This window comes from Zootoca vivipara, chromosome 14 (assembly GCF_965207765.1).
Source record: "Zootoca vivipara chromosome 14, rZooViv2.hap1.1, whole genome shotgun sequence".
Taxonomy (NCBI): Eukaryota; Metazoa; Chordata; class Lepidosauria; order Squamata; family Lacertidae; genus Zootoca; species Zootoca vivipara.
In genome coordinates this window covers 16,496,717-16,524,326 of record NC_142597.1, presented here as the reverse complement: position 1 = coordinate 16,524,326, position 27,610 = coordinate 16,496,717, and the positions used below count along the sequence as shown (strand labels likewise).

The 27,610-nt window shown below is 47.7% G+C and overlaps 2 protein-coding genes across 2 annotated transcripts in view; one reads left to right on the top strand and one right to left on the bottom strand.

Annotated features, from left to right (window-relative positions):
- Window positions 1-1,753: 1,753 nt before the first annotated feature.
- On the bottom strand, window positions 1,754-26,527 carry TMPRSS4 (transmembrane serine protease 4). Its single transcript, XM_060268318.2, has 13 exons — window positions 26,301-26,527; window positions 13,399-13,432; window positions 12,485-12,598; window positions 12,014-12,166; window positions 11,774-11,906; window positions 10,418-10,522; window positions 7,561-7,601; window positions 6,164-6,323; window positions 4,903-5,069; window positions 4,095-4,190; window positions 3,002-3,144; window positions 2,538-2,687; window positions 1,754-2,373 (listed from the first exon to the last, which is right to left on the bottom strand). The coding sequence occupies exons 1-13, from the start codon at window positions 26,301-26,303 to the stop codon at window positions 2,362-2,364; spliced, it is 1,311 nt and encodes a 436-aa protein (XP_060124301.1). The 5' UTR covers window positions 26,304-26,527; the 3' UTR covers window positions 1,754-2,361.
- The window catches only part of SMIM35 (small integral membrane protein 35), a 30,807-nt gene continuing 18,124 nt past the window's right edge, over window positions 14,928-27,610 (top strand). Inside the window, exon 1 of the mRNA XM_088657556.1 lies at window positions 14,928-15,067. Coding sequence (XP_088513682.1) covers window positions 15,061-15,067 — 7 coding nt within the window. The 5' untranslated portion in view covers window positions 14,928-15,060. The remainder of the gene's footprint in view (window positions 15,068-27,610) is intronic.

Genomic DNA, 27,610 nt, shown 5'->3' with positions numbered 1-27,610 from the left:
AATTTTTAAAGAGAGATCTAAGAAATCACAGGGATGTGATTAGAGCGACATTTAGGAGTATGTGAGACATCCATCTGGTCCCTTCTAGTTGCTGGAAACAAGACAAGTCTCTGGATCCTAGTTCCTACTTCTTGTGCCCTCCTCTTCCCTTGTGCTATTGCCCTTGGACAGTTCCTTGAGCTTGTTTCTGAACCATGTTTGGACCTAGACTGATTCTCTGTGCTTGACCTGGGCTTGGGGAGACCATACCACTGCTTGAGCTCTGCTCTCTTAGGTACGTTTGTTGTTAAAATAATTTACCCTCCTTGGACTGAGAACCTCACCCCTGCTGGAGCATGCATAGCTTGCTGAATATGTTGATCCAGTGTACAGCAACTGTGAAAAAGGCAAATGCCATACTAGGGATCATTAAGAAGGGAACCAAAAATAAAGCTGTCAACATCCTATGCAAATCCATTATGCCGTGTTTCTCCAAAAATAAGACACCTTCTTATATTTATTTTTCCTCAAAAAAACACATGGTGGCTTATTTTCAGGGGATGTCTTATTTTTTAATTACATGTCCAGCCATAGCTGCCAAGTTTTCCCTTTTCTCGCGAGGAAGCCTATTCAGCATAAGGGAAAATCCCTTAAAATAAGGGATAACTTGGCAGCTATGTGTCCAGCCTAGCCTCTTCCTTGGTGCCCTCCAGAATTGCGCCTATCACTATGTCTTATTTTTGGGGTATGGCTTATATTGCACAAATGCTTTGAAATCCTGCTACAGCTTATTTTATGGGTATGTCTTATTTTCGGAGAAACAGGGTAGAAATCTGCAACATAATTGCACTTCGAACACTGTGTACAGTTCTAGTCATCTCATCTCAAAAGGGATATTACAGAGTTCGAGAAGGTCCAGAGAAGGGCAACCAAAACGATCAAGGAAAGCTTACAGCATTTGGGACCTTTTGGCTTAGAGGGAAGCCAGGTAAGGGGGTGGATATGACAGATGTGTATACAATTATGGACACAGCTATATTAGTAAAACAAACAAACCAATTTGAATGTACTACAAACATGCAACACCAGATGGTGCCAGAGAGGAGGAGTTTTTTATACATGATTTTCCATTGGTATTTTTTAGTTTGTTATGTCTAATTTCTGACTTATTTATAGTGGGTTCCCCCCCCCCCGGCGTGTAGATCCACCCTATGTCTCATAGTACTAGAATTCAGAGCTGTCCAATAAAGCTAAAAGATTCTGGAGAGGAAATAACTTCTTAACAAGGCACATGCTTAAACTAGTATTGAATTTGAAATTTCAAGATGTAGGGATGCTTGGGTAGCTTTAAAAGATTAAGCGAATTTGTGGGGGAGGATAAGGCTATCAATAGCTCCTAGTCACAATGGCTATTTTCTCCCGCCACTCTCATAGGCCATATGCCTCTAAAGACCCTATCTAGGAATCTCAAGTAGGGAGAGCGCTGCTGTTGCACTCGTGGCCTGCTTGTGGGCTTCCCACTGGAGCAGGTGGTTGGTCACTCTGAGAACAGGATGCTAGCCTTGATGGGTTCCCCTTGGCCTGATCCAGCACCCAGGCTCCTCTTATATTCAGAGGGAGGCAATGTTTTTGTGAAGGCAGGGAAAGTGGTAAGGCCCCCCTCCACAGTTCCCAGTTTTTCCTGATGCCAAAATGAATGTATGACTCCAACAGCTGTCGGTCCGGCAAACCTCATACTGGACTCAGTTTGGCCACAAGCACAGGTTCAAAAGTCTTTTGGTATAAAACATTCCTTGATTTATTCCAAGCGGGGGGGGGGGGGAAGGGGAGGAAGAGGGATTCGTACAGGGTGCAATAAATAGGAGGAGGAAGAGCTGCTGGGGTCAGACTACACTTGCACAGGCCTGGTCAGAGGAGGAACAGCCTCAAGGCCACGGGATGCCCAGGTGAGGGCTCCTGCCAGACAGAGAAAAAGATGGAAAGCTAGACAACGGGCTGTCCTTATCCTAGGTCTGGACCCAGCCTTTCTCTGCAATTGCTCCCTTTGTCAGCGTCAGGTCATGGGAAACAAACTGCTGGGTTGCAAGAGCTTCCCCAAGCTCTGCCAAGAAAGATAGCAGGAAATGGAAAGGCACAGAGTAGCTGGCAAAATGGATCTCAGGTGGATTCCATCATCACCATCATTATCAGCAGCAGCAGCCATAAATTAACATCTTCCCCAGGGAGCCTTGTCCAACACCTTCTTGAGGGCCCCATCCTGTGGCTGTCCTCTTGCCTTTCCCATGTCCTCAGTGGAAGCTGTGGCAGGACTGGAAGGACGCCCTACACGCACGTTGCTCCAAGGGTGTGCATGTGTGCAGGACAGTTGCGGCCAGTCTGTTCTCAGGACTCTGTCTGGATGAAGAAAACCACAGAGGAATTGCCTGGTGACCATCTGAGGCAAAGGCTCAGATGAAGGATCCCATTCCCCTGGTGGTGGGCAGCCTAACTCTGCCCACCCACTGCCATCCTGCCAGGACAGAAAATGGGTCCTATCCCAGAGGAAAAGCAACACTGACCCTGAGGATGGTGTAGATCCAGTTGAGGTAGGATTGCACATTGGTGTAGACGCCGGGGGTGCTCGGGCTTCCACAGCCATGGCCCCAGCTGACAATGCCCACAATGTGCCACTGGCCCTGGTTGTGTACCAGTGGGCCTCCGCTGTCTCCCTGTGTGAGAAGGAAGACACAGGCTGCATAAATGTGCACAGAACTCAGCTGAATCCCAAACAGAAACATTAGGGATCAGGAGCTCTGCATGTCTCGCCCTGCTCCTACCGTAGTTTGTCTCTCATAAAGGGCAACCAGCCATGCCTTGTCCTCTCTAACCTGCACCAGTCCCCTCTCCAAATGAAGCTCAGCTTCAGCGTCATCATTCTTAGAAAAAGGGAACTGGTGATTCCGTGCTCTGCCCTCCCTCCTGCTGGGACTGCTGAGTGGTGGAGGAGGAGAGTTGCGACCTTTGATCCTTCTGTGCCACTTACCTGGCAGGTGTCAGCTCTACCCCGATCATGGCCTGCACAGAGCATCTTTTCGGTCACCTCCCCATGGTAGGCATCAGGTGCGTTGCAGATGCGGCTGTCAATCAACTCCACCTGTGCCTCCTGCAGGTTCTTGGATAGTGTACCTAGCAAAAAGCGTAGTGGGGATGGCTTCAAATTATGGGAGAGGTTGCAGTGGCCCAAACGAATTCCCACCCCATCTATATGTAGGGCTGAGGGGTTTGTTCCAAGCCAATTTCACACTTGGAGTGCTCATTCCAGTTGTTTGCTTTGCAGGTCCTTTTCCACCTGGCCTGGGAGGGCAGGGCTCTGACTCCAGCTACAAAAGCTGAGGCTGCTGAAGAGACTCTTGGCCAGGTTTTGTTGGGGTTGTTTGCTATTGGTTTTTTGTATATTATAGATTTTGCTGCGATTTATGTGGAAATTGTTCAGATTGGTTGTGTGTTTTTTAAGGTTTTATTTATTGCTTATGACTATTGCTATGTTGCAGCTATGTGTTTTTTTTTCATGTTGTAAGCCGCCTTGAGCATGGTTTGAAAGGTGGGATACAAATAACATCAGAAAGCTGCTTGATATCGAGTCAGACCACTGGTCCATCTTGCTCAGTATTGTCAACACTGACTGGCAGCAGCTCTCCTGGATTTCAAGCAGGGGAACATTCCCTCCCTACCAGAGATGCCACCAGGGATTGAACTTGGCACCTTCTGTATGCAAAGCAGATACTTTACCACTGAGCTATGGCCTGTCCCTAAGGCTGGCAGGCACTCTTTGCTCTTTCAATAAGAGAAGTTCATGGCTGCTCAAGCCAGACTTTTGTTTGGGTGTAGCTACCTGTACCCACTTGCCTGCTCTTGGTTGGTCTCTGTAGGCCCCTGGGCTCTGTCTGCTGTCCTCAGGAGCTGCACCTTGTGGGAACAGCTTGGGAGTTCAAAGGCACAGCAGGTAATCACCCCATCTAGAGTCTGGCATCCTTGTTTAGTCCTAAGCAGGCTGCAGCAGAGACCAGAATGCAGCTGGCCCAGCGCTTGCAGAGCAATGGTGGGGAAGAAGATGAACATGCCAAGGGAAAACTCACCATCTTGCTTGGTGTATCCCCAGCCTGTCACCCACAAGGGGGTTCCTGGGGCCATTTCGTCATCAAAGAAAGGCAGGCAGATTGGCTTCACTGATCCTGCAGCAGAAAGAGGGAAGGAAGGCAGTTGGGAAATGTCTTGCCAAATGCAAGGTGGTTCTTTTTATGAGATTCAGAAGCAATACAAACACAAGTGAGTGAGAAGATTAGATTTTATTCTAAACAGCAAGCATTATATGCATTACCAAGCAAACACTTCGATCTGCCACTGGGAAGCCCCCAAGAAGTGCTGAAGTGACCCCCAGGTAGCCTCGGGTTGCACAAGCTTCTGAGAGCTATGCCCCCAAACAATTCAATTTATAGATAGCTAAATTGTTAGCCTACGTACCTTGCCCAACTAGCTAGTGGAGATTATTAATTAGCTAGCCCCCTCTTCCAATACTGCACATTCCTCCAAACAATGTCTAACAGCAAAGAAGGTCAGAAGGCACCCTGCATTATCACTTCTTCCTTCCACCAGATTATAAATTAAAGGCTGCTTTCAGCCATCAAAGAACTTTAACAAGAGATAAAGAAGGGAAGTAAACAGAGGCAGGAAGAGATGACCATGTCAGATCACTAAACTCCTTGAAATTACAAATATCTTCTGGAAAAGGTTGCCCATACAGCACAGGCAAGCAGCAAGTCCAGCATCTCGGCTGTGAACTCCAACCCATTTCTGCAATGGGCTTGGTGTGTCATGAGCTATGAGTCCCTGGTCCAGCTAGAGGTCCCTAACTCGCCCCAGCTGGCAGTCTGAGAAGACTCTCACCTGAGAGGTTCAAGGGGTTTTGCAGCTTGACCAGTGCAATGTCCTCATCTTTGGGGAACATATACTTGACGTCAATGACGAAGACCTTCTCCACAGGGACAGCGGTGGCACTTGAGAGGATTTCTGAGCCACCTTTCACTTGCCAGTACTTCGTCACCAGGTTGGTCCTGAGAAAAAGAAAGAGGCTCACCTGTTTGCTCTTCCCCTTCAGTGGCAAGACATATGCATGCCGCAAAGGGGCCCAACTGGCCAGAAAAGTAGCCCAAATTGGCTCAACCTGCTTATGAGCCTCTATGCTGACAATGATTAGCCTGACTGCTCTCCAGTGTCTGCAGTCAAAGCTCCTGTTAAAGGCACAGGAGCATGAGCTAATAATAAAAAAAGATGGCAACCCTAGTCTTGAACCAGGCCTAGTGAAAGTGGGCCTGGTGGTGTTTCTGGTTCAAGTCTGCATGTAGGTCCTGCTTTGATATAGCAGAGGACTTCTGCTCCTCCCTGGGGCTGCCTTGCAGCCTCTGTTGTGTCTGGATGCATTTCCCTCCAGGGTTGATGGGAATCATATCAATTCTTTCTAGGCCAGTGATGGCGAACCTATGACACGCATGTCAGATGTGACACGCAGAGCCCTCACTACTGGCACGCGCCCCACCGGCCCATTCACGCTGTTGTTGTCCCCCCCCTCGCATTTGTTCTCCTGCTCCTCCTCACACTACAGCTTGTCTCCGCTGTTAAAACCCGGATCTTTTTGTTGTTGTTGTTGCTGGTAGCCAGAGTTTTTAACCCTTTCTATGCTGTTTTTTCTGGCGCTTTGGCAGACTATGTTGGTGCTGCGTGTTAGTTCCAGCGAAGGTATTATTTGTCCTTTTTTCTGTTCTCTTCCCCCCCCCCAAAAGCGCAGCAGCTTTTGGGCATCCCCCCAAAAAAGCAAAGCAACTTTTGCATCCCCCAAAAACTTTGGTCAGCAGTTCCCCCCTAAAAGCTCAACAACTCTGGGCACTTTGTGATAAATATGGGTTTTTTGGTTAGGTTAGGTTAAATAATTAGTTTTTGGTTTAATTGTTATTAGTTATTGGTTATTAGTTATTAGTTATTGGTTTTAATAATAAATTTTTTCATTTCATTTAATTAAATTGTGGTGTTTTTTTCCTCGAAGTGACACACCACCCGAGTTATGCTCGGTTTTTTGGCGAATTTTGACACACCAAGCTCAAAAGGTTGCCTATCACTGTTCTAGGCCCTAATCTGGCGCTCACTGACTCACCGGAAACAGTGTGCTGCTGTCAGAACCCACTGGGGGTTGATGATGCTCCCTCCACAGACATGCTGCCCCTTGTGATGCAAGCTGGCCTGCCATGGCCATGTCTTGATGGAAGCTGGACCACCACCCACGACTCGCGGCGACTTCCAGCTTTGGCCACAACCTACATCCAAAGGGTAGGCAAATCGGGGTCTCAGTTCAGCATATGATGCTACCTTGGGAGTCTGGTTCAAAGAGACAAGCTGGGTGTGGAGCAGGACAGAAGATAATACTGCAGTTGCGAGTTCTTCTCTGCAAAGTCAACTGCTAAGGATCCCTGCAGGCTCACAGAAAGCCCAGCACTGTCAGTTGTCTTTTTGAGAGACAGGTTAAAAAGATCTAAGGGTTCTGGGCTGAGTGCTAGTCTGTCCCCCACCCAACTGCCCAGGCTACAGAAATTAATCTGCTTAGGTTCTTCCTTCATGCATGATACAACACTTGGCAAAACAATTGAACCTTCTTGCCAGAAGACAGGATTTGGGCTCCTGACTCACTCAAGGGGGGTGGGGGCGGGACCTGCACCCTGAAAGAGCAAAGGGTGCTTTTTATTATTATTTATGAATTTTCCAAAAATACAATACAGTCAATCAAACAGTTCCAAAATATAGTCTCTTCTTGATCGACTTCCCTTCCACCCTTCCATGGTTTCCTCAAGTTATCAATTGCTGTTGCATATTATAATTATTCTAATCCTTCTTTCATCCATCTTATTCTCAAAGTAGCTTTTAGTGCTGAGCTGACTGCAAGCCAGCTAGCGTTTTAACGCATTTACAATATTTTTAAAATAATAATCTACAAAAGGTTTCCAATCCTCTTTAAAGGCTGTCTCATCTTGTTCTCCAATTTTACTAGCTAAGCTTGCTAATGTAGCATACTCCATCAATTTCATCTGCCACTCCTCATTTGTAGGTGCTCATCATCATAGCTGTCAGGTTTCCCCTTTTCTCGCAAGGAAGCCTATTCAGCATAAGGGAATTTCCTTTAAAAAAAAGGGAGAACTTGGAAGCTATGTGCATCATCCTGCCAGTTTTGGGCGTATAGTACACTCACCGCAATAGTTGCATACAAAAATAAGTTTCTTTGGTTCTTGAAAGGGTAACAGGTTAAGCCACAAGGCAGGTGCTTGCTTGGAGGTGGAAGTTCACCACCAACATTCACACCAATCAAGTCACCAACAAGCATGTGCCCTGCCCTGCTGGGGTGAAATTTGCTCCAGCCCCAACTTGAATAGTGTCCTTATGGACCCAACCCCTGGCTCCCGGGCCTTCAGATGGGTTTGCTCTGTTGGCACCAGCCCAAGTCCAGGCAGGTCCATGTCACTGCTGCTCTGTAGTCATCACTATGAGCATGCATATACTCACTTGAGCAGGAGAGAGATATGATGGAGCCAGAGGGGCATTGCCTGTAACAGAGAGACCTGGTCAGAAACTGCTGCCAAGTGGTCACAGGTTAGGAGATCGGCATGAGAAAAACACGGCCTGCTTTACTCACCCTAGGAGTCAACAAGGGCATGGCTCAGGCTTCGCAGTGAAGCAGTGCTGAGCCTCTTTGGGTCTTGCATAGGATTCAGTGGGAACAGAGGTGTACCTAGGCTCCCTAGCACCCTTGGCAATGAGCTGCATCAGTGCCCTCCCTCCCTTGTGCAAAGAGCTGGGTGCTCCAGTCACACTTCACATAGTGGCTGGCTAGGGAGGGGGCCCCACATGGCTGCTGCAATGGCCCATGCCAACAACCAGATTCCTCTGTTGAGGTGCCCAGAGCCTGTGCACCTTGGCTAGCCACAGAGAGCAGTGAAGGAGCAGCCCAGGAAGCATACAGGTGGGCGAAGCCAGAGTGGAGCAGCACAATTTTTGCACCTCCTTGTGTGGGATGGAACACTGGGGCAGACAAGTCACAACAGTTCCTAGAGTGTCCACTAACAGGAACTCACCTGGAGGGACACCTGACTACAGGTCAGTTCCTGTTCCCTCAGACATGCAAATGAGTTGGATTAGATAAGCCCCTAGCCTGCAATCACTCTCTCTCTTAGCTACTTCCTCCCTCGATGAGGACACATCTCCAGAGAATCTCCAGTTAGCATGGTTCTCACTCTAGGCCTGCAGCCAAGAGTGAGACCAAATGGAGTCTTACTTTACTAAGTAGTCTCTAGATATATATGTACTTGTAACTTTTCTAAGCAAGCCTGCCTTTCTGAGATTATGCTGTAACTCAGGATGAAACTGTAAGTAAACTCTATCTTATTTTATAAACACTGTGTTGTGTATTTCTTTTAAGAGGGACAAAGGGGACTTTTGCCAGGAAGTGTAATATTGTTATAGAGATTCTAGCGAATCTAACGCACATGCTTTGCTGCGCACAAAAGGGGAATGTCACTCTGCTAATATTGGAAGCTTGCTAACACAAGCTTGGATAGGATCTATCTAATAATATATCCTAATCCACATCCCTAACATTCCCATACCTTGGACCTGCATCCTTGGCGGAGACCAACCTGGCCAACCCTTGCGTAGGTACGCTCATCACTCCTCCTTCTGACTTTATCAGGCAAAATTGGCCAGTTTGGGTCTCTTCTGTGGGATGGACCACTGAAGCAGTAAAATACATTTCCTGTTTCCTAGAGCGGACACATAGGGGAATGTTGCTGCAGACAGGGAGGACTTCCTATCATACCTGCTCTGGAGGCTCCTCCCCCTGTGTGTGACTAGGTAGATGGACATGACCCTAGCAGACCCTACAAAAGGGCTAGCGCAGGGTCCCCAAACTAAGGCCCGGGGGCTGGATCCGGCCCAATCGCCTTCTAAATCCAGCCCGCGGACGGTCCGGGAACCAGCATGTTTTTGCATGACTAGAATGTGTCCTTTTATTTAAAATGCATCTCTGGGTTATTTGTGGGGCATAGGAATTTGTTCATGATTTCCCCCCAAAATATAGCCCCCCCCCAGGTCTGAGCGACAGTGGACCGGCCCCTGCTGAAAAAGTTTGCTGACCCCTGGGCTAGCCACTTAGCCATCTTCCTCTCTCTTTTGGTCTTTTTTTTGGCATTTTCTTCTCTTCTGGCTCTTAGCCAGCAGCACATGGCTCATCCTTAAAGAGGATGGAATCCACAAGGTAGAAAGTCTGAGGCCTAGCTCAGACTTCTTTTCTCTACAAATGTAACTGTAACCACAAGATAAAGCTTGTCTTCACAAAACTATTGTGAACTGAATGTAAGTAAACTTTACTCTTACTTTAAAATGAGATTGTTGTGTTATTATTTTAAAGAGGGAAATAAAAGGGGAAATTTACAGTACCAGGAACACTCCAGACTGGACAAGCCAGACTGGATTGCTCAACTTAAATGATTCTAATGAATCCATGCTCTGCTGCTAGCTCACTAGCGTGAGTGAGGAGGGATAATATTCAATCAGTATATCCTCTCCTACTTTCCTCAACATTCCCACATCTTCAAGCCATGTGGATTCCGGAGGGCCCCCCCCAACCTCCCTTTCTCAACACATCTATGCTGGGTACCCTGCCAGCCCCTACCAGGGGCATCTCCTCCCACCAAATCAGCCTTCAAGAAATCACACCTCAGTTCCATTCGGTGCAAGGCAAATGCATTAAAGTCACTGAACTCACAACAGCAGCTTTGGGCTTATCCACACTTATCTTTCCTTCCACAGTCCTTACTTTAAAGCTCTGTGTTCGAGCATGGGAGGGGTTGGGGTTTTTTTTGCCCTGGAGCATTCCCTGTGAAAACCTGCTCTTTAAAGCTGAATTGGCACAAATCTATAGAAGACCCGAATCGACATTTGCTCCAAATGAGCTCCAGAAAGCAAGGTTTCACAAGGAAAGCTCTGGGGCAAAAAAGGAGAAAAAAGCCACTCAGACACAGAGCTTTAAAGCATGGATCTGTGTCTGGATAGAGCAGGGCAAAAGGTAAGTATGGATTAACCCTCTTGTCATATTAACAGCAAGGGAGAGAGTCCAATGCAGATGGATCCAGGGGTTTTGGGGAGGGCGCTGAGCAAACTTGTCATTTGTTGGGCCTTCTCTTCCATCTAGTGGCAGGCAGCTGTGCTCCAGTGAGTGTCAAGCAGCTGGATCTGGCCACCACAGTCATTTCGGACAGGGCCCTGGCATGACGCTGTGTTAGGGGTGTTGTAGGAAATCTAAACTGCCCCTTCCTCATAGCAGAAAAGCAGCAGTGCCCCCCCCCACCTGCTGAGCCTCACTCACCTTTCTGAATCTGTCCAGCGGAGTTCCCCACCCTGCAGAGTCACCTGTCTGAGGAGCTGCCCCTGCTGCATATCACCGGCTGCCACAGGACTAAAGGTGGGGACACTGCAAAAGAGGGAAGGAGCTTGGCAACAGGGACATCTGAATGCAGGTATACAACTCCATGCCAAAGTGGAAGCATTTTTTTCATGGGCAAAACAGACGCCAAGGGCACATTGGAGTCTAATGTGCTGACCCACACTTTGGGGGGCTGCAGTCATGTGACTAAAGCATCGTGCATTTCTAGGAAGGAAGGGTCATAAGGTTCTGCTGCTCTGTCAGAAATCTTTTCCTCCCAAGATACCAAGGAGGATCCTGTGAGCCCAGTGGAGAGGAACCATCCTCATCTCTTGGTTGGCCTGGCCTGGGACATTGACTTGAAAGAGGATCCTTGAGTCAGGATACTCCTACTGGTGTGAGAAATGCACTTTGCATGCGCTCAGAAGCACTTCATCTTCTCCAGGGCTGAAAGAAGTCCTTCAAAAGTGTCAGGTGCATGACCTGACGACACTCTGCTATTGCAAACAGCTCTAACCTGAGACCTCACTTGATCCCTGTCCATATTTCCCAGCTTAGCAAGGTCAATCCTTATTTAATTATTTCCCCAGTTCCTGTTGAATCATTGTCTCTATTTTGCCATTTTGGGGGAGCTGCTAGGGTGCCTCTTGACAGGCCTTTATTAACCCCCTAGGACCACTTAAGCAGAGAGCAGCAGCTGCCCCTTGATTCAAGCTGGACCAGGCCTGCGTAAAGGCACCTGATGGGCATCCAGTGCCTGCCAGATCCCCACCACCACCTGGCCAGCAGGTACCCTTGCACAGCACAGGCTGTCTGCACTGTCAGCTGGGTGCACTTGAGTTGTGCAATGATTCTCTAAGTTGTGGGTAGCCAAGCTGGTGAAGAACTGTCTGTCAACCATGCTGGCTGTGGCAGCCAGAAGCAGTTGGAGTGGCACTTGCTGTAATCCCAAACTTGGGTCTCCAGCTGTCTTGGACTGCAACTCCCACCATCCCTAGTTAGCTGGAACAGTGGTCAGGAATGATGGGAACTGTCAACCAAAAACAGCAGGAGAGCCAAGTCTGGCAAACCCTGTAATCCCTCCTGGGAGTCTCAGCAGGGGATCCTCTCAGCACTTGGAGCCCTTTGCGCAGGAAGGCTGCAGTGCGGAGAGGTGATGCCACCGGGATATCCGTGCACGCTTATTTCAAGCCAAGTGGCCTTCCAGGCTGTGGCGGTGCAGGCTCCCTCTGCTTTGGCACGGGGGTCCCAGAAGCTGCTTCCACCTTGTTTTGGCATTAGACTGCCCGCCTCACTTACCTGCTGTAGCCCATCTGCTTGCAGGCAGCCGTGGCCATGGCAATGTCAAAGGCGTTGTCATGGCAAGCCCAGGCCCAGAGGCCCGACTCTCTGTCGCGCACTTGCAGGCTGGACCTGTCACGGGAGAGACGGACTGTGGAGAGAGAAGCAGAGGCCCGGCAGCCATTGGTTTCCTTCAGCCGCAGACCCCGGCTGCCTGCCTGCCTCCCTTCCTCCCTCTGGTGCGACCCGAGGACTCACCCCCCACAATGGTGCCATCGGGCATCTGCTGCACGCAGCCGATCTCGTCTTCCCCCCAGGCACAGTCCACGCTCCCATCGCACTGGAGGTTGAGGGGGATAAACTTGTAGGTTTGGCTGCAGAAGAAGTAGTAGGATTCCACCGCTATCTTAACTAGGAGGAGAGAGCGAGAGCCAGGGTCACTTCTGGGGTTCTCTGGACAGCCCAGACCCAGGTAAGCCCCCAGCTGTAGCCAAGTGAGATTCTTATGAGCATCAGGCCTGGTGAAGGCGCCTGGCTTCCTTTGGGGTGCCCCTGGCATGCCATAGAATCATAGAATTCTAGAGTTGGAAGGGACCCCAATGGTCATCTAGCCCAACCCCCTGCAACGCATCAATGGGCCCGGAGTGGGAATGCACATTGTGGAAGAGGAAAACAAGTGGGAAGGGGGGCAGGCGGACGGTATGAGCTGGCAGCATGAGGGTCTCTTACTGAGGAAGATGACAGTGATGAGAAGCCCGATACACAGGATGGCAGCAATGACGGGGATGCCAATGCGTATGAAGGCTTCCTTGCTGGTCAAAGCCTTGTGCGTGAGTGAAGAATCTGTGAACATAGAGAGAGCTGGTTGGTAGGGTGGGCATGCTGTGAGACTCCTTCATGCTGTGAGTCTCCTGCTTTCAGAGGGTTCTAGTATTATGAGAAAGGGAGAAAATGTTACGTCCGGCCACTTTACCCACACTATATAATTTTATGCATTCTCATGTTCCCATCCCCCCCTTACTTATCTTTTTTTCTAAATTAAAAAGCCCCAAATGTTGTAGTATTTCCTTACTGGATGGCTTCAAAGGAGGGTTAGAAAAATTCAGAGGAAGGAGGCTATCAATACATAGCTGCCAAGTTATCCCTTTTTTAAAGGGATTTTCCCTTATGCTGAATAGGCTTCCTCGTGAGAAAAGGGAAAACTTGGCAGCTATGTATCAATAGTTACTAGCCATAATGGCTATTCTCTGCCTTCACTGTCGTAATCACCAATCACATAAAGCTGAATGTTGGAACATTCAAGACTGCCACCAGCTTGCTATGCTGGATAAAGTGGGTCTTTACCACAACTTTGTATAGTTTATAATTTATTTGCTGTTTTTGTGCTTTTAACTATTTTTAGCATGCATCTCCTTGAGACAGTTGTTCAGAAGACAATGAATAAATCAGCCATCATCGCCATCATAGTTCTAGTGCTGCCTTCACACCCAGAAGCAGCCTGCCTTGGAATTACCCACTCCTGGGGAGCCACATTGGGGGGGGGGGTTCTTGTGTGCATGTTAAAGGCTTCCCAGAGGGATCCTGGTCGACTCCTGTGTGAAAGAGGATGCTCGTCCGATTCAACGGGTCTCCTCTGTTCTTACCTCTGCTGTTGAGTGGCTGCTCAGTGTCCTTATCCTAAAAAGCAAAAGGAGATGTTTTCATCAGGATGGGGAAGGCAGCAAAGCCCTGGGAGCAAAACAGGGAGGACCCCTCCCCTACCATGCCGCACTGGCACACCTTCCATCGTGGAAGTATGGCTCACTGATGAGAAGCAATCCAAGGTACTTATTTAGATATAGAGGCAGCGTGGTGTGGTGGTTAGAGTCAGCATTCAAAATTAACCAGGTGCCAGGCGCATTTTGCACCTGGCTTTCGACCACATGTGTCTAAGTGAAGATGCCTGAGCACCAGGATGGCACCCAACACCTCCGCCATCTGGAGGTGCATGCCTGGAGATGATGGATTCTGGACTGTTTTTACACACTAATACCCCATCCTGTAGAATTCTATTAGTTATATTTTATTTGTACAATTGGAATGAATTTCTGGAACCGAAATGCTTTTTCTGTGCAGCCTGAGCAGGAGCAGTCACCGTTAAGAAAAAAAGGTAGGAAGAGGCCGATATATATGTGAGCTGCCCCTGGATCAAGTCATTTGTCTTCTTTAAGTTCTCAAAGCTCTTAATCTAGCTCATGGTTGTCATCTAATCTAGCCAGATGTTTAACTAGATGTTAAATCTATCTAGCCAGATGTTTAATCCATCATTTGAAAAATAAGACATTAGAGCTGTTTTGCCCAAAAATGGGAACTGGACATTCTGTTTTGGCAGCTGTAACCTTGATTTAAGGTGATGGTTGGTGCCTAACTTAAATATGTGAGTTTCTAACACTGGTTAGAGTGACAGACAAGAACTGGGAAGACCTAGGGTGCGATATCCTACCCAGCTCTGAAGCTCACTGATTGAACTTGGTCAAATGGCTAGCCTACCACACAGGGTTGTTAAGATAAAGTAGGTGATGCGGGGGTAGAGAAGAGTGCACAAGGCCTTGTCCTTGAACTCTCTGGAGGAAGATCTTTATTACACAACTGTAATAAATAAATGAACGGCATACTGGAAGAAGCAGCTTGGTTTGCTCTAAGTTTGGTGGGAATGCATTATATCTCTAACACTGCCATACACAAGCTGTGCAGTGCATGTTCCCTGGAAACAGACTAAATCTCAGCTAAGGAGACATTACTCCAGGGGAAGCCCTCAATTTTCCACCTTGGAACCCAAGCCCACATCGATTCAGCAGGCAATTCCTTTGCGACTGCCACACATTGACTTTGTTTTGGCCTGGGAGGTTGAGTCTCCTGCTTCTTTCCACCATGTCCTTTTGTTGCATGAGCAGCAGGGAGGGTGGAAGGGGGGGTGGAATCTCAGGAGGCAAAAGTCCTCCTGAGGAAAGCAGGCTGGGTTGCTGCTAGGAGACTGCCAACTTACTCTTGGCAGACTGCACCGAGACAGAAAGCACCTGAGCTCTGCATGAAGAAGCTGGAAGTAAGCCCTCTGCTTTCTGAGAAGCCAGCCCCTCTGCTTCTAACCAAGGGCCCAGCCAGATCCTGCTTGGCTTCACCTTAGATTGGCATTTTTGACAATGACGCCAAGAGACTCTCCATTGCTGCTGCACTGGAAACAATCGCCAGATCAGTCGCTTTAAAGCCTCTTTTGCTCCTGAGCAAGAGCATTTATTTACCTGCAGGGGCAACTCTTGGATCCTGCAATGACAGGTAAGGCCTGGGTTTATAAGAAATGGGCATTGGAGGTGCAACCCTCCCCTCCCCCCAGTATCTGAGAACAATCTAGCTCCAGTTCAATATGACTTTTCATCTGGGGTTGCCACCAAAACCACCTTGGTTGCTCTGGTGAACCAACAGCTGCTGAGAGCAAGGGGGTATGTGGTCCAGTGGCTTCTCTTGGCCCTTTCAGTGACTTTCAATACTACCTCTCTTAGTGTCCTTCTGAGCCAGCTGTCAGGACATGGGCGTACCAGCGAGGGGCAGGGGGGGCAGTTGCCCCCCGAAGCAAAAAAGAACAATACCGTATTTTACGGACCATAACCCGCACTTTTCCCCTCCAAAAACTGAAGGGGAAAAGTCGCTGCGGGTTATGGAAATCGGGCAGTTTCCACCCCCTCCGCGGCTGCAGCCAGCGATAGGAACATGGGGGGGGGAGGAGCAGACTGAGCTGGGGGGGCGGGCGGACAGGAGCTCCATCCTTCCTTCTATCCTTCCTTCCGCCCCTCTTTCTTTCTTCCTTTTTCTCCCTCCCTCCCTCCCTCCCTCCCTCCCCCCTCCTCTCTCTCTCTCTCTCTCTCTCTCTCCTTCCTTCCTTCCTTCCTTCTTTCCCTCCTTCTCTCTCTCTCTCTCTCTCCCCTCCCTCCCTCCTTTCCCTCTCTCCTCCCCTCTCTTGCCCCCCCCTAGTTTTGATCCTGGGTACGCCCCTGTGTCAGGACTGGGAATTGGGGATGCTGAAACCCAGTAAGGCTGGCTGTCGCAGTGGTTCAAGAAGGTTGAACCAATGGGCTGAATGAGGGCTAATAAACTGAGTCCCAGTCCAGGCAGGATGGAGATGCTGTTGTGGGTAGGTAGTTCAGCTGATGGGAGGTGGTAGTGAGTGTTCCGGGTGGGTTTGTATTCCCTCTTAAGGATCAAGGTCAGAGCCTATGGATGATATTAGATCTGGCCTCTTCTTTAGAGGCTCAAGTGGCCACAGTGGCATGAAGCACCTTTTGCTACACATCACCCTCCCAGGTGGAGAAAACCTTCCCACAACAATCTTTGCCTTGGTAATTTCCACTAACTACAACCATGGCGCTGCCCATGAACACTCCCAGAAACTTCATCTGCTTCAGAATAAGGAGTCAGAACATTGATTTGAACTGAGACGCAAAGATATATACTGTATATTCCTCTGTATGAGACTACTTTTTAACTCAGGAAAATCTTCTCAAAAGTCAGGGGTGTCTTATATGCTGGGTCGTATTTCTTATACGGCAAGTATATCCCAAACTCTATATTTTACCTGGGAAAGTTGGGGGTCGTCTTATATGCCCAGTCGTCTTATACGCCAGAATATACAGTACTGTATTTTTTAAATGGCAATTTATTGATTTTTCAGATATCATAAAGGTAAAGGTAAAGGGACCCCTAACCATTAGGTCCAGTCGTGACCGACTCTGGGGTTGCGCACTCATCTCGCATTATCGGCCGAGGGAGCCGGCGTATAGCTTCCAGGTCATGTGGCCAGCATGACAAAGCCACTTCTGGCGAACTAGAGCAGCACACGGAAACGCCGTTTACCTTGCCGCCGTTTATCTACTTGCATTTTGACATGCTTTCGAACTGCTAGGTTGGCAGGAGCTGGGACCGAGCAACGGGAGCTCACCCTGTCACAGGGATTCGAACCACTGACCTTCTGATCAGCAAGCCCTAGGCTCAGTGGTTTAACCCACAGCGCCACCCTGGGACCCTCAGATATCATAAAACTAGATAAAAGAAAACATTAACTTTTAAACAAATTAACTGACCAGCTAGGATATATTTTGCCAGTGCAGAACTTTCCCCCCTTGGCTCCTTTGTTTCTCAACACAGTTCAAAGAGCTGGCTGACTAGTGACTACCGGTAGTACAGTGGTACCTTGGGTTACAAACGCTTCAAGTTACAAACACTTCAGGTTACAGACTCTGCTAACCCAGAAATAGTACTTCGGGTTAAGAACTTTGCTTCAGGATGAGAACAAAAATTGTGCTCCGGCGGCGTGGTGGCAACAGGAGGCCACATTAGCTAAAGTGGTGCCTCATGTTAAGAAAAGTTTCAGGTTAAGAACGGACCTCCAAAATGAATTAAGTTCTTAACCAGAGGTACCACTGTACAAATAAAAATTCAAGGGGAGAAGATAATTTTGGTAGGAATTTATGCCCCAAATGAGAAGAAAGCAGGGTTGGTTTTTTTTATGGAAACAGAATTATTGGCATATGCAGATCAAAAAATTATTTTAAATGGGAGACTTAAATGGAGTTCCATCATTAGAAAAGGACGGGGTTCCGGTTTCCGCCGGCAGGAATGGCGGACCTGTTTTCCATCCCTCTGACCTTCGTGAGGAATTTGGCGGTTGCTAGGGGAGTAAATGGCAACCCCCTACCCTCTCCGGGGGTTACGGAGAGGGGCCGCTGGCCCGCGATGCCCCCAGACCCACTCCGACTGTTTATGGAGTGGGGGGAGCTTGGGCTGAAAAGCACTTACGAGGGCCAGGACTCCCGGACGCTAATCTGCATGGCGGGGATTTCCATGGTTAAAGAAGATAATTAGGCTTAAAACTATGGACATACTTCAGAAGGAGGGGAAGAAGCGCTGTTTACTGCTGAGAAATTTATGCTGCTGAGGGAGAGGAGTCAAAGGCTGTATATCATCTGGAAGAAGGATTGATGGGGACGGAGCGATAAGGGAATTGAGTTTTTTTTATTTTTCTTCATATGAGTTACTTCGTATCTTCCCAGACGCGATGTCCTGGCTTGTTTGGAGTGAAAGAGAAGCAAAAGACTGTGTGAGTTGAACTTTATAAACTGTTGTTACTGAGCATATTTTTTAAAGATGTGGAGTTGCCGATGAGAAAAGCCCCCCCCCTAGTCGGACGGAAGGAGTCCTGGACGCGTTCGGAGGATTTATGAGCTGTGACGCACTTTGAATTGGAGCAGCGACCTGAAGCTAAGTTCAGCTATAGGGCAAGGAGATCCATTAATTTACCAAGAGTTTATGGTTTGATGTTTGGGTCTTCTGCCTGGAAAAGCTGTAAATTCTATAAAGATCGTTAATCTTCATGGCTATGAGAGAAAACGAAAGTGATTTGAGTTTTTTAAAGATGGCGCTGCTTCGTGTTGAGAGTCGACGCAACAGGGAGCTCCAGACCAAGAAGATTTATGGGGAGGCTGGACTGATTAACCCACACAGGAGAAAGAACATCTGTGAAACCTTGTTTGATATTTATCTCAGCAGCTGGGAAACAATCGGTTGAAAGTGGAAAACATCTATGTGACTGTAAGGGGAAGATCTGGATTATTATGAACTTGGAGGACGATTTGAACTTTAGAAAAAAGACGGCAGTGGACGGTTGCGAGGAATCCCCAATTTCTTGAAGCATGGGAACCCAAATAAAAAACTCTCTAGACGATTTGGCATAACATTCGGTTTGATTGATATATATATGTGTATAATTTGAAATAATGAATGTGATATAATTGGTTTTAATTGGAAAATTAATAAAAATATATTTTAAAAAAGAAAAAAAAAGAAAAGGACAGCTAGAAAAAAGGATATGAAAGGCGGCAGATTACCAAAGACCTTTTTTTATTTGGTTCAAACCTTAAATCTGATAGATATTTGGACAGTAAAACATTTGTTTGATAAACAGTTCACTTTTTATTCTCATGTTCATGACAGCAGTTCAAGGATAGATGCTTTATGGATTTCCAAATTGTGGGAGATAGAGTTGAAATTCACAGATTGTTCTCTATTGAATGAAAATTATATTAAAATGATGTATAGATGGTATATTACACCAGTGAAAATGGCAAAAATGTACAAAACTGGGTCAAATAAATAAATAAATAATATATTATTTATACCCCACCCATCTGGCTGGGTTTCCCCAGCCACTCTGGGCGGCTTACAACAGAAAAATAAAATACAGTAATGGATTAAACATTAAAAGCCTCCCTAAACAGGGTTGCCTTCAGATGTCTTCTAAAAGTCTGGTAGTTGTTTTCCTCTTTGACATCTGATGGGAGGGTGTTCCACAGGGCGGGCGCCACTACTGAGAAGGCCCTCTGCCTAGTTCCCTGCAACTTGGCTTCTTGCAACGAGGGAACCACCAGAAGGCCCTCGGTGCTGGATCTCAGTGTCCGGGCAGAACAATGGAGGTGGAGATGCTCCTTCAGGTATACTGGACCGAGGCCATTTAGGGCTTTAAAGGTCAGCACCAACACTTTGAATTGTGCTCGGAAACGTACTGGGAGCCAATGTAGATCTTTCAAGACCAGTGTTATGTGGTCTCGGCGGCCGCTCCCAGTCACCAGACTAGCTGCCGCATTCTGGATTAGTTGTAGTTTCCGGGTCACCTTCAAAGGTAGCCCCACGTAGAGCGCATTGCAGTAGTCCAAGCAAGAGATAACTAGAGCATGCACCACTCTGGCGAGACAGTCTGCAGGCAGGTAGGGTCTCAGCCTGCATACCAGATGGAGCTTTTAAACATGTTGCAAATGTAAATAAAAAGAAAGTACTTTATATCATATGTGGTGGGAATGTAGAGAAGTCAAAAACTTTTGTGAGATGGTATATAATGAATTGGAAAAAATGTTCAAAATTACTGGTACATTTGTAAAAAAAACCAGATTCATTTTTATTAGGGATCTTAGGACAAGACCTGCCAAGGAAAACGTGGCAAGAGTCTTGTTAGCACAAAGATGGAAGAATGAGGAAATACCAACGAAAGAACAATGGCAAGAAAAACTGATGAACTATGCAGAGCTGGCAAAGTTAACAAACAAATTGTGGGAGAAGGACAATCGTGAATTCAAGGAAGAATGGGAACTTTTTACACATTACTTAAAAAGACAGCAAAAGGATTTGGACTCCCTTGGCAGGTTTTGAATAAACATCCACAAATTTATTAGTAGAACAGATGATAGATAAGGTAATGATATGTAGAATTTTACAACATGCAGAGAACAATATGTATAAACAAACCAGAGAGGGAAGCTGAGGGAAGTCCTTGGGGGGGTGGGAGAGGGAGGGATGGGAGGGAATAAAAGGGGGAGAAACCCAGGTGGCGCTGTGGTTAAACCACTGAGCCTAGGGCTTGCTGATCAGAAGGTTGGCGGTTCGAATCCCTGTGAGGGGGTGAGCTCCCGTTGCTTGGTCCCAGCTCCTGACAACCTAGCAGTTCGAAAGCATGTCAAAATGCAAGTAGATAAATAGGAACCACTACAGCGGGAAGGTAAACGGCGTTTCCATGTGCTGCTCTGGTTCACCAGAAGCGGCTTTGTCATGCTGGCCACATGACCTGGAAGCTATACGCCGGCTCCCTCGGCCAATAATGCGAGATGAGCGCGTAACCCCAGAGTCGGTCACGACTGGACCTAATGGTCAGGGGTCCCTTTACCTTTACCTTTATATTGATTGATAAATTGTTTTGTTAAATTTGTTTCAATAAAAATATATTATTATTTTTTAAAAAGAATGGACTTCTGGAATGGATTAAGTTCGTAAACCGAGGTCCCACTGTACCGTAGTACTGATTCTCACTCAGTTGCATTGACAGTCATTGGGTTTTGGGTTAAATGGCAAGTGGTGTTTCTGACCTTTAAAGCCCTATACAGCTCAGGGCCTCAATTCCTCAAGGGCTGCCCCATATGAGACTGCCTGGATACTGCTGTGTTCATGGCCTGAGGCACTTTTCCATGCACCTCCAAAACAAGCACTAAGGAGGGGGTTTGGAACTAGTGAATGGTCCTTTATAATTGTGGCCCCATCTGTGGAACACTCTCCTCAGGGAGGCACACCTGGCACAAACCTTACTATTAGTTCAGCACCAGGTAAAAACATTTTAATCTCCTAGGCAAATTAACAGATTTAATGATATTGTAACAGCTACTTAATTTGGGCTTCAGTGTTTATTATTATTATTGCTAATATGTTGATAGTGTGCATTTTAATACACTTTATTATGCTTTACTGTATCAGGTATGCACACACAGAATATCATATATAAAAATTTGGGACTTCTTTTTTAGTATAAGATGATATACAGGTTTAATAAATCAAATTAAATCTATAGTCATCTTCAAACAAACAAACAAAAAACAGAGCATAGCTGTGGTGATATCTTAGTTTACATGGGAGCTTCTAACCAGGAGAGTGGCTTAGCTCCTTCTATCAATTACTGTATATTCCTGTGTATAAGACTACTTTTTCTTTTCAAAAGTTGGGGGTCGTCTTATATGCCGGGTCGTATTTCTTATACGGTGAGTATATCGCAAACTCTATATTTTAACTGGGAAAGTTGGGGGTCGTCTTATACTCCCAGTCGTCTTATACGCTGGCATATACGGTAATTAGCTGTTAACAAGTTCATGATACAGATTTGCATATGCAAATATCTATTTATCTTTGCAGTTTTTCAGGGCAAAATTAATTCTTCTTGTCAGGGCCTATTCTGATGCCAACAGGGTATTCTGGGCCCAATGTATTAATTTCCTCTGGGCAAGTGAAGATGCCAGGTGGCATCTCATTAGCGCCGCCACTAGCAGGACATCAAGTCCCCCTGTAAGCAAAGTCTTTAATAATGCATTTTTAAAATTGGGAGAGGGACAAGGGGTCTGGTGTGGCCAAGTGTGAAAGCACCCTGTCCCACACCTGAAGCATCTGTTTTGCTGTTGGGCTTCCCAAGGTGAGTATTTGCTTCGTTGTTGGACTAGATGGGGCCCCTCTGGATTGGTCCAGCTGCAGCCAGGCTCTCTTCTGATCTTCTTTTACAAAGAGGCAAAAGTCAACTCAAAATCTGAGGCTTCATGGAATCTGAACTTCTCCCTCCTGGTCTATGAAATAAGCTAACCCGATGAGAATATGTGTGTTTTTGTTCTGGCTGCCTTTTTGCAGAGGAAGGACTGGGCTCCAAATTAGCATCTCATCTCTGCCGATATTTGTGGAGAAAAGAGAGGGTGGGGTAGAAATATTAAAGTGCACCCTCTGATAGAAACACTGTTCAGGTTTCTTAATCTGTAGCTGCCACACAAGCTGGGCGGGACCCAGACTGAAGAGAGAGAAGAAGAGATCCCACCAGCCCAGATGTTGTAAAAGTAGAAGGCTTTTGCTACCATCTGCTGGCTGCCTGGTATGGCATTCCCTTGCACAAGGGAGGACTCCCGTTAGCATGGAGTGGATGGAGGCAGGCAGGTGGAAAGTCAAAAAAGGTACAACTCTTGGTGAGGAGGAAAGAGACTGGCTCACCTCTTTGGCTGCTTAGATGGTGCCAGGTGGAATGGCTTCCAATGGAAGGAAGTATGAATGATTAACTTAGAGAAAGCTGCAAAAATAGTAGGGCAGGAGGGCCCATTGCCAGTTGCTGCTGCTGGTGCCTTCACCACAGGCTGCCTAGAGGGGTGCCTTGGGTCAGGCTGCCTGCCTTGAAAGTTTCTGTTCACTCTTGCTGGAGCAGCGCTCAAATGGTGGAATATGTAGTTGATCCACCCCTGCAGTAATTAATACCAGTGCCTGGATTGCTGTAAATCAGCCTGCTTTGATTGTGCCATGTTTGATGCTCAGGCAGTGGTGGGAGCAGGTTAGCCTAATTCAGTTGTCTTGTGCTCCTAATTGATGCTGCTTCTAGACCAGATATTAGAAGCATCTGCTGAGGGAGGGAAGGTGCCTAGCCATCTCCTATCCTCTGAGAGACATCCGAGAGCTGTCTGGGTGGCCACATGGCCCTAGATGGCAGTTTTGGTGCAGCTGGCTGACTGTGTGATTCATGCCCTCCTCCTTGGGGAGCTGCTACCTGTGGGAAGCCTTATCTGCTTCCTCATACCTGTGTTTACATCTGAAGGCAGTCCTGTTTAGGGAAGTTTTTAATGTGTGACATTTTAATGTATTTTAATCTTTGTTGGAAGCCGCCCAGAGTGGCTGGGGAAACCCAGCCGGATTATATTATTATTATATCAAGAGTTTCTGATTTCACACAGGACAGAGGCGTAGCATGGGGGGTGCCGTGGCCCTAGGCACAATTTTGAGGGGGGGTTTGCAAACAGGCACCCCCCACAGCAGGCTCCTTCATTGGAACATGGCTCTGTGCCAGAAGGAGCTGCGCCCTGGCTGCGGCGCTTGTTCCTGGCACAGCTCTGCCCCCGGGTCAGACCTGACCCAGGGAAGAGAGCAGGACGACTGTGAGCAGCAGCTTCCCCTCCCCTCTCCTACCCAGAACTCTGGCATGTGGGAGGGTGCCCTACACCAGCGTTTCTCAACCGCTGTTCCGCGGCACACTAGTGTGCCGCGAGACGCTGGCTGGTGTGCCGCGATGTGCGGCGATGAGAAGGGCGATTTGCATTGTCACGTGCCTGGCGGCCGCCAATAGTCAACACTGAACCGCCAGAAAGCAATATTTCTCCTCCTCTTTCCCAAAGCTCAGTGCAAACGAGCCTGGCGGCCGCCAATACACAACACTGACCCGCCGGAAACCAATATTTGGCAAGTGTTTCTTACAGTCATAATTATAATATAGGGCGGCACAGAGTTAAATTTTTTAACTTTTTTAATGGTGGTGTGCCTCGTGATTTTTTTCACGGAACAAGTGTGCCGTGGCCCAAAAAAGTTTGAGAAACACTGCCCTACACAGCCAGCACCCTTTGGGGGTGCACCCCATGCGCCCTCCCCAGGCAGCGCAGGCACATACTCTGCCGCTGACACAGGGACAACCAAGCCAAATTTACTTTCTCTTTTCTCTGCCCTCACCCCAAACAGGAAGGATTTATTCTCCTACAGCTGTCTGGGTGTTGTGGAGCCTGTGGGATTTGCAGCCAATGCACAAATGCATGTTTTGCTAGACAAACACAGGGCTAGTAGACAGAGTTCTCGAACTTCCTAGACCCTCTGTATGTGGTCCTTCCTTTGCCTCATTTGGACAGGAACTTTGTAACAAATGAGACAATCCTTTATATTCCCTCTTGTCTGTGAGGAGACACTCTCTTTCCACCATGCCTCCAAGCTGACCAGACACACATGGCTAAAGCTCCTGCTTTCAGACATGTTAGGTAAAACTACCAACTTTTATTTTACTATAACATAGAAATATTTTTCTGTACACTATTTTGTTGTATATGCTGCCTGCATTGAAATGTAAGTAAACCTGTTTTTAGTTTATCTTACTACCGTAAAAAAGTGTGGTTTATTCTCCATAACAGGGGAACGCCAGCATACTACAAATGAAAGGGATAAAATGGTATAACTGTCCAGTTCCTAAGTTTTAATAAGCTGTTAAACTTGTAAGTGTTTTAATCTGCTAAAAAGGTTTCACAGCCAGTTTTCATTTTGCATTTCTCCTACACACATGGGATAGAGGTTCAGATATAAATCTAAAGATTTAATCCTCAGTCCATTTCCCATGGAGCAAATTGTGACAGACCTCTCAATTAGGCTAAATCTGGGCAATGCTAAGTCAGGTTTTGAGTGGTGCAAAGCCACTCATAGCCACAGGAGAGTTGGTTTTAAAAGATCCCTTTGCAAATATATGAAAAATAAGATCCAAGTACCCAACCTAGCAGTATATGCACCTGGCCTGATTCCTTGCTTTGGCTCAAAACCTGGGGAGGTCCTTTAGAAGGCAGGCAGTGCTCTCTGACATGCCTTGTTCCTTCTCTCTGCCTTCCAGGGTGACAAAGCTTGCCTCAGCCAGTGCTGTTGAAGCCCTCCCTCTCTTTGGGCCCAGAGGTCTCTTCTTCCCATTCACAGAAAAACCGTCCTGCAGGGTGGCATCCAAAGTGGCTTCTAGAAGCGATTAGGGCTGCTGCTCTTTCCGTCTGAGACGTGGTGCCAGTTGGCTTATACAAAGAGCTGCTGGTGATTAGCAGCTGGGGAAGAGGTGTCCTGTTGGTTCACGGAAAGGCTCACTCCCTGGCAGGGCATTAATAGTGCCATTGTCACTGGGGAGTCCCAGGGTGCATCTGGGCAGGACAGCTCCAAGCAGTGTCTGGTTCAAAGCTGAACTTCTCAATTGCTGCTGCTCAGCAGCAGCAGGGCAACAGAAGGCGGCAAAGCCTTCTTGTCCTCATTTGCCTGCAACTTCCTGGTTCCTTTGCTGCCTGCATATTTGTAGGCTCTTTTATCATCTTACCACTCATTTTACCACCACAACTTTTTTGCACTTATGTAGCACATCACGAAGGGTCACGAAGAGTCGGACACAACTAAATGACTAAACAACATCAAAGCACATGAGATTATTCAGGGTAATTCATGTGCACATTATCCTTTTCTAAACCTCATAATTGGCAGTGCTTTCAGACATGGGATTTTTTTTGGGGGGGGGGGAAGAACTGACACGATTGGTCAGTTAGTTTGGTCAGTTAGTTAAGTATTTCCATTAGTTAAGTATTTCCATTCATTGGCTACACCCATGCTTTCAGCTGAGATTTCGGAAGGCCACTTTGCAGCTCACACTCTTCACAGACACAAAGCAGTGTAGAAGGAATTATCAAGTCCACTTGCTATGCAAGCACAGTGGAACTTCTATATCCAGGGGCAGTCTACCTCTGAATACCAGATGGACACAAACAACAGGAGCACGATTGCTGTCCCACTCTCCCTCTTGTGAGGCATATGGCTGGCAATTGCTTTTCCAGCAGGAAAAGGCTTTTCCTATGTTCTTTTGCTTTGAGAATCTGCCCTTAAGAACAGAGGGTCCCTTATTTTTGCCCATGAGACTTAATTTGACTTTCATTTGGCTCAGTCTGTTTCAACAAACACCAACTCTGTTCCATATGCAGAGTACCTATCCTTTGCTGCCACAACACACACACACCCCAAAAAATCTGGAAATAGGGAACGGGCTTCCTGGTTACTGTGTATGTAAGCCCCAGAACCTCTCAGTGGTAAACTAATGCCTGGTCTTGCGGCCAGCTCAGGATACACAGAGAACCCTCCCCCCCTTTGTCTTTCATTCAACATAAGCACACGAACTGGGATGGGGTGGGGTATTAATTAGCAACTGGCTGTTCACAGTGGAGGTTGTTGCTGCCATTAGTTCCTGTCTGTGTGCCCAAAGGTCCTGCCAGCTTCCCTATTGCCCAGTTACCAGGAGGTGTTGTGGTTTCTTCCAAGAAGGTTGAAAGGCGCCCTCACCCTGGCAACTGGGTCAGAAGAAAGAGTCCATAGGACTCATCTTGCCTTCTAGAAAGCAAATTTAGTACACAGCACTTACCATGTTTGTTGCAACCGGGGCTCCTCTCTCTCCAGTTACCTTCACAGACGGGCAAGAGGCGTTGCCCTTGTCGTCCCCAGGGATGCTCAGAGGGCTCCGCTCTGGTGTGCTGCTCTCCAGGTGGCCGAGGTCCTTTCCAGGTCTTCAGCGGGTCCGCTCCCTTCTCCTCACTTGCCCCTTCGTGCCAGCTGTGAGTGTGAGGTCAGGCAAGCAGCGCTGTGCCGCCGCCGCCTGCTTAAGACTTGGCTCAGCTGGAGTCGTCAGGCGGGACTGATGATCTGGGTTGTAACCTGACACGCACCTGTCAGTGGCAACATCATCACCTCCTCCTGCCTCTAACTGTGAAGCCTGAGTGAGTCACCCCCACCGCAGTTAATCACGAATGGGAAGTCCTGGCAAGGAGGATGGGGCGTCGGGGACTACAGGCACCCTTCCCTCCTAAAGCACAAAAGACACACACACCCTCCATCCCTAAGGGACCTTGGATACCTGGCCCCTAGGTGGTCCATGAAGTGAAGCCCCCGGGGGCGGGGAAGATGGAAGAAAAAGCCTTTCCAGGTAGATTGTGAGAATTGGGAAGCCAAGGTCACAGGAGACACTAGCAACTCAGGCTAGTCCGCAGAGTCACAGAGGTCTTTGCGGTACTGATGCGATAAAGCAGACAGCGAAGGGACAAATCTGGAGATGCTGAATTCTGACCTAGAGAGGTGCTGGGCTCCGGGGACCTCTTGCTCCGCTCTAAACTGAACCCTGCCATTGCCTGCCTGCCTCTTCTCTGGGCCTATGGTTGGGTAGCTGAGCCTTTGTCAAAACGTCGAGGGGCTGGCAGAGCTCGAAGTGGAAGAAAGGAAGCTCCCTCTTCCATGAGGGACACCCGAGTGGGTGAGAGGCAGGACTCCCAGAAATTGCAGGGGTTCCGCTTGCCCAGGTTGTAAGTCAGCCTGCATCGGCAGACGAGAGCGAGGCGAAGGGCGCTTCCAAGTGCAAAGCATAATTTCATCGACAGGTGAAAAAGGAGAGATCAGGCAAAGTGATGAAGCCCCGCCACTACCACCCCCCGCTTTGGGAAACTTGGGCTTGGAGAAAGGAAGATAGCTTTCAGTCTGGGGTTTTCGGGGATGGGAAGCGAGTAGAATCATAGAGTTGGAAGGGATCCTGAGGATTATCTGGTACAACCCCCTGCAGTGCAGGAATATGCAGCTGTTCCTCACCGGGATCGAACCGGCAACCTTGGCATTATCAACACCGCGCTCCAACCAACTGAGTTTTACATCTGGCGTTAGCCAGATCAGTCCCACAGAAATGACTGG

Bases quoted from the DNA above. Each gene is read 5' to 3' on its own strand.
- TMPRSS4 (XM_060268318.2), bottom strand. The intron at 12,599-13,398 runs GTAAGAACAGAG...CTATGTTCACAG, and splicing joins GCAGCCACTCAACAGCAGAG to ATTCTTCACTCACGCACAAG. The intron at 2,688-3,001 runs GTAAGTGGCACA...CTTCTCACACAG, and splicing joins GTAGAGCTGACACCTGCCAG to GGAGACAGCGGAGGCCCACT.